An 11780-nucleotide genomic window follows, 5' to 3' on the forward strand; every position below is an offset into this window, starting at 1 on the left:
AAGTTATCTGAAAAAAACATCAGCATTTCTGGATGGTCAAAGGATAAGTATTCCTTAACCTACTATTCCCAAATAGGTAAATGTGACTTGTTAGTATTATAAACTGTATTTCAGAAATGCTCTTTAAAGAAAGGTAAAGGGGCTGGTGAGATGGCTCAGTGGTCTAAAGCACCTACTTACAACAAGCTTAGCAAAGCACAGGAACCAGGGTTCAATCCCCCAGCACCACATGCCAGCCAGCCCTGCCCCCTGGTGAGCTGAGCTGGCCACACACACACACATAAATAAATAAAATTAAAAAAAAAATAAAATAAAAATAAAAAAATAAAGGTAAAGATCTTTCATATTGCTAAATTATATAATTGTATTAATGCTAATTAGTTATTTGAAAGATTCTTTTAGTGTTAAATAGTAAATTAATAGCAGATGCAGGTACTGAATCTTCAAACAGTATAATCAGTCCAGGTGGATGTAGGTGTCTATGCTTTATACCATTCATTCTTTAAGTGTGGAATATGTACCAACAACCTCAGGTGGGTACTTATTCAAAAAAGACATTTCCATATCTCATCCAGAACAAATGAAGGAGTCATGTCAGGATAGGACACCCCAATTTGCCTTAAAATGACCTTTCCAGTAACTGCAACACATGTTGTCATTTGATAATCATTGCTTTTACTTATGAAGACCAGCATGGAAACTCAGATCTCAACTTTTTAAAATGAGATTTTGACTTCGGACATAGTCAAGCTCAATGAAAGTGTACTGATGATTAGCCAGCTAGTAGGGCAACATATCAAGAGAATAAAACACTTTTCCAAAAGGAAGCAAAAACTGGCTCAGCCAAAGTATACTAGATGTTTGAAAAATAGAGACCAATGAGAGATCTCAGGACAGATTTGCTAACAAGTGACTGAACTTTAAGGCAGAAATCAAGTGGTAGATAATATAGGCAGGAGAAAAACTGTGTTCAGCCTTAGAAGAAACAAGATCATAGAAACATAGCAATGCAGGGATAACTCAAACTTCCTGGGAGCAAAACAAATGGCAGAAAATTTTGTTATGGCAACAATGTGGGGACAATGGCACTCACTGCAGGTGACCACTTGGACAGGTTCAGTGATGAATAGTCCAAGATTCTCATGTTGCACTTTTCTGAATTAAAGGCAGTTAAAGATAATGTAACAAGGAATATGCTCAATGTGCTTCCTTAAGAAAGCTTGTGCTTACCAAAATCAGATAGATGCAGAGGCATGGAGCTGGATAGGGCATAGACAAGCTAAAGCCATTAGAGTGTTGAATTCCACAGATAAAGGAATCCCCAGCCCTGCGTGGACATGATGTGTTTACAGAGAAGAGTGAGTTTATTGCTGTTTGTTTCTCTCCACTGCGTCATTAAATGCATTTCTCTGACTGCTTCATCCTGTGAATGTGCTTACATTTTTTCATTAAGCAAGGGGTATATACAGTAGATTGTACACCTTTCTATCTTTGGTTAGTATGCTTATAATTACCTTCTCGGAAGTATGATGTCAACACTAAATGCTAGCTGTGGTTTGCCTAGGTTAGCTTTGATTTGAATGACAATATTCTCTATTTGATATACTTCTGTGCTTGCTTCTTGGGTGGTCTTATGATGCTATTGAATAATACTAAACTATCTGTGAGCCAGAATCTGTAACTTTAATTAAAATACATTGATGGTTCACAAAATGTAGAAGTTTCAGATTAGCATGGACATTGTCTTCCCTTTCCTGGTGTCATATCATCAACCACTTGTCCCACCAATCTGCCTGAGAGACTTGTGTCCAAGGAGAAGAGGTATCCTACTGCAGTGTTCACTCCACTCACACTGTTTCATTATTAAATAAAACTGCTCTGAAATATGTCACCTTCAACTCTTTTTAATTTACAAAGTATTGGGGATGTTGGCATCCTGAAAGAGCTGGTTCTCATTATTTACATTTTCACTCACAGAAGGCTATGCACAAAATATTGTGTGTAGAGATATAGCAGGGTAAAAATTTAAACCACAGTTATTTCTATATTTATGTCAATCCACTGACCTAAGGTATCTACTTGTTGCAGTAAGCAAATGCAAGCTCAGCATTGTTAAGAATATTTATGAATAAAGTTAATCAGAATGCTTGAATAATTGACTGTTCCAATCTGTATGGTGTCAGATCCATAATTGCTTTTAGGCATGGTTTTAATGCCCTTGCTCTATAAATACTCCATGAGACTCCTCAACTTTGAAATTAGAGCCTGCATAGCCTTCAGAGGTTCAATAAACATTATAGTATAAAATCAAATTTCTAATTAGGAGAGTCTTGAAATGAGACATAACTTTCTTTGAGAGGGCCCTTTAACACTTCAACATGAACAATAATTAGAATCCATATAATTCCTGACTCTTACAAGGCAGTGAAAAATTTTATCTTTGCTGCAATCACAATTCAGCATTACAAATTTTTGAGAGCCCCTCGAAAAATTACTTTGTATGGTGAGACCATACAAAGAATAAACCAGAAATGGAACAAAAAATGAGCTTCACAGACAAGTACGTGGCCTCCTATTCAGAGAGCCAAACAACAATTTAACCTGAATATTAACTAAAAGAAATCTTTTATCCTGCATGCTTATATAAGTTTTCTGCAAAAAAAGGTTGATGTTTGGGCTTAAAAGTTCAATAATGCTATACTAGTTTCTCCAGTTCTTTGTTGAAATACCATTTTTCCTTTAAGAGATACTTTCACTGAAATTATCTCTTGATATTGATATCTCTTGTAAAATATTTTATTTTGAGACAGGATTTCACTATGCCATTCAGGCTGGCCTTGAACTCACGTTGTAGCCCAACTCAGACTCAATCCTTCTGTCTCAGTCTCCCAAGTGCTAGCGTTACAGATATTAACCACCATGCCTGGCCCTTGTATAATTTCAACATTGATATTTTCAAATCAGTATTTTCCAGGCTTACTCAAGGAAAATTATTTTTGAAGGTTTTTTTGTTGTATGTTAGTTATAAAATCATCAATAGCTTTCCAAAGAAGTCTAAATTTGTTCTCCTATATGGAAAGAATTTTTAAAGAAGCTCTCCAATTATTTTCACATTTAAACATTATCTGGATTGCTAGCAGTTCACTTTACTATTTCACATTTGGACAAACACTAACCAAACATGGAGGTTTTAAATAACTGGAGGAATATTTTTCTATTTAGGATGTTTTTAGTTGCAAGCAGCAGACATTAACAAGAACTGAGGTAAGCCAACTGGGATCAAGATATTTTGGGTATGTCTCCTATTAAATGACCTCTAGTAGGGATGAGAAGTGTGGGCAAAGGGGAATGGATGAAGGGGATAGAGGTAGGGCACAATTGCAATTTGGAAAGTCACCCCCAAAATCTTCTCTAATTTGACTAAGTGTACTTCAAATCTATTGACAAAATGCAAAATTAAAAATCACAACTTTAAAAGTCATCTTCAACTTTTACCATGGTCGGTCCATTCCACTGCCTAACTGTAGCATATGAATCCTAGGTCACCAGTATGAAAGGGATTATCAGAACTTGAAAGTAGTGATTATTTCCCATGTAAGGAAAAGAAAATGATTTAATTTGCCTTCAATACGAAATTAGTTTTCTTTAATTTTCAAGATGTAGAACTTTCAGCCTAGTTTTAAATAGTAAATCAGAATGCTTTGAGAACAAAACATATGCTCAATAACTTTTGTTAGTTTACTTTAAGATGATATCTGCAATTCTTTTTATCATTCTTTTCACATAAATTGGAATTAAATGGATATTGTTTATCATCTTCATTCTTAGTAACATCCAGTATTACCCCATAGACACCCTTTAGAAAGTAGAACTTTCTCTAATAGATGGTGACACACATTTCATACTTTAATTTTGTGATAAAAATAAAAGTAGGCAAATCTGAGTAGTGGCTACATCAAGGAACTATCTGTGCTGATCAGCGAATCGCGAGACAGGGTTGAGACTCAAAAGAAATCAAGTGCTAGGAGCTCAACTGAGATGTGCATTATTATCTCCTTTGGTCAGGAAAAATGGGTGAAACACTGCCCTTCTTTTAGATGGCAATAGTTCCCATACAATTCTTTCTCTCCTGTAGCACCATACAAACTATAATCCTTCCATGAATGTTATGGTTTTCTTGGGCTGCATGGTATTTCTAAGTCATATTTCTATAAAAAGAATTTGAAAAACTTCAGTGAGTAAGCCACATCTCATGTTTCTCTTCAAACCTTTTGAGGCCTCCCTAACTAACTACAGAACCCCAGAAGACACTTGATTCTTACTGATTTGCCATGATATAGAAACATTACACAAACATAAAGCACTCTATATCGGGTGGACTGTGGTGTACCAACCACAAAATAATATATTTATTTTTCAACATTTTTTCTTTTATTGATAAAAACTACACAAAAGCTAATTGATAATTAATTTAAAAAGCAGTGTTACACATTATCTCCTATTTAGAAATGTGTCAGCGGTTCCTGTCACTGACTGCATGGCCAGTTTTCTTCTATATGTCTAGTCCAGCTGAGAACAATTTCACTTCTCATCTCCATCCAATCTTCAGTCTCTCTTTCCGACGTCCTTGATGAGGGCTGCTCGTGAGGGAGGGGGACAAAACAAAACCAAATTCCCAATATCATGTACCACGTGTGTCTTCAAGCAGCATTCACCTAGATTTATTGAACTTTGATTCCACAGTTACATCATACTCTGTGGCCATCTTTCCTTCTTTGTGGTCTGTGGTAAAGCGAACTCTCTTTTGGTACAAAGAAGCTAGAGTGCCTTCGTTTAGGATGGAGAATAGACTCACCAGACCAGGAAATAAAAATAAAACAAAATCAAATAAACCAAACAACAGTGATCAGTAATCTTAAGGGGAAAAGAACATGAAACCAATCGAAATGAAGTCTGTGAGTGCAGCGCACACACCCAAAAGGAAGACTGCCTTGCTTGCCTGTTTGCCCCCCACCCGCCTGTGTTTCCCCCTTGGTTCTCCAGCCCAGGAGCCATGCAGTGTACAAAAATCAAATATACAAACAAACCTATCGATAGCTAGGGTGAAATCTATTTGTATAAGAACGTGACACTTTTGACTATTTACATTCAGGAGCGTTTTGTTTTGTTTCCCTTTGTTTCATAGTTTAAAGCTCCGAAAGTTTGGTGGTAGTACTCCCGGTTATGCTGCAGGAGCATCCGCTGCCCTCTTTAAGCAGTTTTGGTTTTTCTTTTCTCTATGCCCGTAACTTGTTTAACAGGAACGATGAGTTGGCTGGATTAGAGGTTGCAGGACACCCATTCTCCTTTAGGACGAAAGCCCTCCCTCCCTCCCCCAGTGGCGAGGTCCCCCGAGGAGCTGGCTGCTGCCTTAGTTTGTTATTCTCTCCAGGTAGATGGTCGGGGCCGCCGACCTGGCGATGGTGGCGATCAGGCTGTGGTCCCTGCCGAGCTCCAGGCCCGGGCTCTCGTCCTGCTCTGGAGACACTGCGTCGTAGCCCTTGTTGACGTGGAGGGGCTGGTGAGCCTGGCAGTACCCGAGCACGGGCTGGTCGTAGCTGTAATAGGGCAAGGGCTTCACGTGGTGTGGCATCTGGATAGGAGAAACACAAAGAGTCATCCGTTGATTACAAAAAAAAAATGTTGCATTGGAAAATTAACAAAGCACTGGCCACGGGCTGTTGCAAAATACCAATTGGTATTTATTTTCATTCAAATCATCATATATCCAACCCTGCTGCCCTCATAAGTAACATACAAGAGTATTTCAGTGCTCTATTATCTATTGTGCTAGGCATCATCATATTACTGTGACAAAAATGTAGCAACAAACTGTAAGCAATGCATTGGAAACATATTACCTACACCCATACCTTTGAATGCAGACATTGCAAAGATGGGTCTGTTCTTGTAAGGCAAGATGGTAAAAGATTAGGTGCAAGAGAATGCAAAGATTGACCCATTTGTAATATATATATATATATATATATATATATATATATATATATATGTTATATATATGTTATATATATGTTATATACATTACATATATGTTACATATATATGTAACATGTTTTAATTTGCATTTGTATTTTTCACACAATCCAAATCTTCAAGTTGGGCACATATAACCCTTGTTTAAAATTTAAGAAATAAGCCCATACCTTATTTCTAATAAGTCATTACTTGCAAATATAAAAAACTTCATGATTATGGGAGAAGTCATATCTTTGTATTCATAATGCTGTTATTTCTTTTCAAGTTAACAAGGTAAAAGTGTGTCTGCTGTTCTTATAACTGACCCAAATGATGGTCTACAGAATGTTTTTAATAGGAAATGGTGAAAATATTATGGTGCTTTTGATTTTTCAGCATTTTTTATTAAATTAAAAATTTTTGATAAAATGTATCTCAAAATTAGAAAATGTAACATGGGGATGCTTAAGAGCTTTCTGTTTGTTTTCTATTTTATTGGCAATTTTCATGATCTGTTCAATTGCTTTAAAACAAAATGTCAATGCATAGCACGACCTCATGCCTAGATCCATGAAGAAGCTTTCCAATTTTTTTTTTCACCCTTGCTTTTTCACTCCAATTCTCGAATAACTCATGTTGAAATTAGCTGCCCTCCTCAGGTTCACATATGTCTAAGTCTAGAAAAATTACAAGGGTGGGCATCAAAACTGTAACCCTCGTGAATGGCCCTCATGAGATTTGACAAATCTCTGATGCTCACTGAGGGCAAGACAAGCTCTATGTTGGAAGATTTGGGGTAACAGGCTATCAAGTAATACTTGCAGCTGCCATGGTAGGCAGTTGGGACTCTGTCCAGGGAGAGATGGAAACCAGGGCTGGTTGGCGCATTATGCATTGGGTGCGCAGTGCAGTCAGTATGTGTCATATCTTCAAGCAAAGGCATGTTTCTGGATGTTTTATCTGTGTGTGTGTGTGTGTGTGTGTGTGTGTCTGTGTGTCTGTGTGTGTCTGTGTAAGAGAGAGAGAGAATATTTGCAATACAGAGTAGTGGTAGTAGTGACCCTTCAGGATAATTGTTATGTTAATAACATATCTTGATTATTTTTTATCTCCTTACCCTTCTCTCCTGAACTTACATTGTACCTTTGCTCTCCTTACCCATCTCCAAACCTGCCTTCTTGTTTCCAGCCATATTTCCTTTATTTTCATTCAGCTATTCATTTGTATTTTATGTTTCTCTTCTAATGAAATCATGTGATATTTAATTCTGGATTATTTTCCTTAATCCTTAATTTCATACTAGAATATTTGCCAGAACCTTGTAGAAGATTAAGAATCCACAGAGGATAAAATGGCAAAGGTTTAATTTCTCTGTAAATTTAGAGTCTGTGGTGGTTTTTAAACTATTCTCCATCAGCTACAATTCCATTTTTTGACGTTGTCTTTATAATACTGTAGCAGGACCTCTGAGACTGCATTTCTGTCATACAGAAAGACTGGTAGACTTTGTCAACAGAGGAAAACAGCAAAGCTTAGAGGAGGGAAATGGAATTACTTGCATTATGGGCTTCCTTTCTGCTTCTTCCTGCTGCAAGATTTCACTCCAATAAGTCTTCCTTTCAGCTTACCAATTGATCCCCATAGCAACAAGTGATATAGTCTTTCCAACACTCATAGTAAATGGAACATTTGTTATCATCCTACCTGCCTTTTCCCTGCCTGACACCAGTATTAACACTGAGAACTATGAGGTGATTCTTCACAAAGCCTCTCTCCCCCAATTTTTTCATTCCAGAAAATTCTTTTCATATTTCTATGCCTAAATAAAAGAGTATTAGCTACTTGCTAAAACTGTCTCTGTGATCCTATGGGCCCATCTTAGACTTTGTATTGATTAATAACCCTAGCAATTGCTCATAAAATTTATTTATTACAATAAATGCATTTCCAATCTTTCCTGTAGGTTGTGTCTGTATTTTTCTATAGCAGAAATTAAGTTGCTTTAGTTTACAATATTGTATAGCAGTTGAGCATGAACTCCTGTTGCTCAATTTTACTCTTGGAAGATAGCCAGTATTAAATATAATTTGGCAGCCTTATTTTCAGAAGTTATTCTACATACTATCTATGTCCATCAAGCTATCTCTAGTGTTTCTTTTCTGGTATCATCAATGTGATGAAGACAATTCTGACTTAAAATTATTTTACCTGAAAATTATGTTTCTAAGAACACTGTTTATTAAAATAAAAAGCACCTCACATTTTTTTAGGATCCAAGACAAAGCAAGTTTTAAGAAGAATCACAACTCATTAATATGCTAAAAATCTAATTTACTGAATTCAGATATGGATTTTATAAATTAAAAAGAATCTGAAGTACCACAGAATAGACAATGGGTAGGTACATTCCTAAGTATTATTTCATATTTAACACTTCATTGTGTATACTGATCATATTTTGGGTGTTTTTAAAAATAGAATTCATAAGGTTGTTTTTGAAGAATAGTTGGTCAAAGCATGCACTGTTTGTAGCTTAAGTGATTGCCAATAACTTGTATAAATTCTCATCATGCTTCTATCATTACATTTTTCTTTTCATTTTATGTATTTGGTAAAGGATCTCACTACGCATCTCGGACTTATAGTGACTCTCTTGTTTTCAGCCTCCCAAGTGCTGGAATTATAGGCATGCACCACCATGCCTGGTTTTGGTTGCTGGCTTAGCACACCCAGGGGGTGGGACTGGGGATCTAACCCTGGTCCCTGCGCTTGCCAAACCAGGAACTTAGTCCACTAAGCTATCTAGTTGGCCTGTTATTCCATTTTATATTTAACACATACAAATTATTCTTTTCCATGATGAATTGGAAAATTATGTTAATATTTGGTTTTTAGTGATGAGGCACATTGACTTCAATACAAAATAAAAGATGTTTTAGCAAATGTTTTAAAAAACAGTAATGAAGGCCAGGGAGATTCAGTAAAATATGTGCTTCTCTGGCAAGCGCAAAGGCCTGAGTTCAATTCCCGGTTCTGCCCCCGCCAAAAAAAAAAAAAAGTATCAGTAAAAAACAGTAACGAGTTAGTAATTATAATAGAATTTCTTATCAAGGAAGTTGTTGATATAATCTTGGATATAGAAGTTTATTTTCAAACAATGAGGTTTGAAAAAATGAAAACATTTACATCAATAGATATAGAAGGGCTTTGGGTATTCAGGTATTAAACGGCTTTCGTGCTGAAGATGAAATCAAGGATCTGTCTATAAGGCAATAGGGCAAATGACTGAGTAGCAGATCTAAAGTTAGGTTTAACTTCCTCACTCCAAATCTATGGATTCATTTTGCTTTTGTTAATGCTTATTCATTTTGATCTCCCTGCAAATCAAGGCCCAGGCAAGAACTGCTTGTTAACAAATTATATTTTAGCAAATATCATAAGACTCGGCAATAGTGACAAATAGGTGAAAATATGTGTGATTTGTGTCAAAGGTCACAACTCGGAGTTCATAGAGAAATGGAAGCAGAAACCCATTCTGGCTTTCTAGCAGAAAGACCTGCCTACAAGTAACATAACCCATTCTTAGTTTTTTCTTGTTAATAGATGAAGAAGTGTAGCCTATAAATAGTATAAATAAGTCACCAAATCATTTCCATATGATACAAACATTCACTAGCATCAGATACTTATTCCTGACTTTCCCTTAAAGGAATGACTTTATCTCCTCCAAAATAGCCAGCTTCCTAAAAGGCCTTAAAATCAACATTAAGCACAGGTGGTGGATCTGTTAAACTTTGTTAGCACTGTGAATAGTTTTCCTCCAGTCTCTGCAACAAGTAGACATTTTAATCTGCAAATAAGTGTAAGCATTAAATATGACAGGGAGTCAAAGACTTGTAAATCCTACTGCACAATCAGGCCAAACTAAAGATGAGAACTAGTACCACATCTTAAACATTGGTGAAATTTCAGTCTTTGCTTAAGGTCTTTATTAGGATGAAAGAGCAATCACGTTAACTAAGAAATCATGATATTTGTCTTTAAGTTGTATTGTCTCAAACGTCAGTAGAGCAGGATTCATACAGAGTCTCAAGTCTATGTTTTATTATTTGTAAATTCAGAAAATTTGCTGTACTAACACAGTTGGACTGGCTTAATTTCTTACTGCAACACACACACACACACACACACACACACACACACTCTCAAAGATCCATGCCATTCTTATTGAATATGAGATAGACTTACACCCTCTTGTATGATAGAAACCATTGTAAATGATGCAAATCATTTTTATCCTGTGGAACTGACCAACTGTAAAACATGTTAAACCCCACCAACTGGCAAGCTTTGAAAGTATAGGCGCAATGTGTGTTCATTTACTCTTGCAGTTTACTCTGTAGGGTGCTATATAATCAACAGAGTTTGTGGAGTCTGATCAGCTAAAAGACTAAACTCTTATACTTTATAGTAATAATATACAATACACTAACCAACTGGGTCCCCATATGTATCCTTGTCTCCCTTCTAATAGTCAAACTAAAGTATCCTAAAGCATTCCCTAATGTAGTTTTGGTGTTTTTCTAAATGTGTTCTCAGGGCTTCTCAAAGGGTCCCAGTGTTCCATCAACTCTCTAATAGACACAGGACTGTAGCTCAGCAGAACAACATTATTTAAAGATTTCCTCCTTAGCATGTTTGGCTACTCATTGGGTGCATTAGAAGCTACACTTGATTCACAGATGATAGGTATAATATAAAGAATAAAGGAATCACATTGGGAAAATATATTATAAAATTAAAAAAAATTCATTTATTTTTCTGAAGTGGAACACTGTGAAAAACACACTTAAAATTCTATTGAGGCATATTTCATAATCAAATCTGAGGTAAATTACAGAGTGGCAGAAGCAATATTTTGAGTAATTAAATGTCACTTTAATACTCTTGAAATTCATGTGAATTCTCTAGAAATGAGGAAAGTAATAACACTTCATTTACCTGTGTAAGTTCAGATAAGCCTCGAAGTCCTCTTTGGCTTTTAAGAATAAAGAGCTACACTAACAAAAAATTCTCATTCTTCTTTCCTCAATACTGCCAGTCTTTCCTCCAAATGTGCCACAGCTTTTGGTTTACAGTTTCCACTCAACAAGTTGTAAGGACAGTAGGGGTCACAGAGTAGTTCATTAACAGAGGTTTTCAAACATACTTCACTAAATTCACTAAGTTTACTTGTTGACGAAGAAGCTTAGAAACCCTGGTGTACATTCTGGTTTTCTAAAACATGGTTTCTGTTATTCAAGGATGCATTTTTCTCCCAACACACTGGAAAGAGTAAAAATATGATGTAATTGCATCAATTACAGGGGCTAATAGTGGGCTTATTGTTGTTGTTTTTATTTTAGGGAAGGGCCAACAGGGTCTCGCTACTAGATCAAACTCATACTGATTCACCCGTTTACAGTCTCCCAAGAGCTGCAATTACAGGCCTGCGCCACCATACTCAGTCTCAATTGCTGTCTCAGCACATCGTGGGGGTGGGGCACTTTAATCTGCTCAGCTATTTGAACAGCCCCAATTATTAATCTAAGAGATTTTCTTTTTCTTTCTTTTTTTTTAGAACTGGGGATTGAAGGAATGTTTATGAAAAGTTAATAAGACGAATGATGGTCCATGGTAATTTATTAGTTTTTAATAACATATTTTATTTTTTTTATTTTATTTATGTGTGTGTGTGTGTGTGTGTGTGTGTGTGTGTGTGTGTG

At 36.2% G+C, this 11780-nt stretch overlaps 1 protein-coding gene across 3 annotated transcripts in view; it reads right to left on the reverse strand.

Annotated features, from left to right (window-relative positions):
• Positions 1-4408: 4408 nt before the first annotated feature.
• The window catches only part of Lrrtm4 (leucine rich repeat transmembrane neuronal 4), a 758564-nt gene continuing 751192 nt past the window's right edge, over positions 4409-11780 (reverse strand). For 2 of the 3 annotated variants that reach the window (XM_004634137.2, XM_023718487.1), the window contains one exon: positions 4409-5632. In XM_004634137.2, the coding sequence (XP_004634194.2) occupies positions 5411-5632 (222 nt within the window). In that variant the 3' untranslated portion in view covers positions 4409-5410. The remainder of the gene's footprint in view (positions 5633-11780) is intronic. The other variant, XM_004634138.2, reaches the window with a different exon arrangement.

Source organism: Octodon degus, unplaced genomic scaffold (genome assembly GCF_000260255.1).
Source record: "Octodon degus isolate 3935 unplaced genomic scaffold, OctDeg1.0 scaffold00058, whole genome shotgun sequence".
Taxonomy (NCBI): Eukaryota; Metazoa; Chordata; class Mammalia; order Rodentia; family Octodontidae; genus Octodon; species Octodon degus.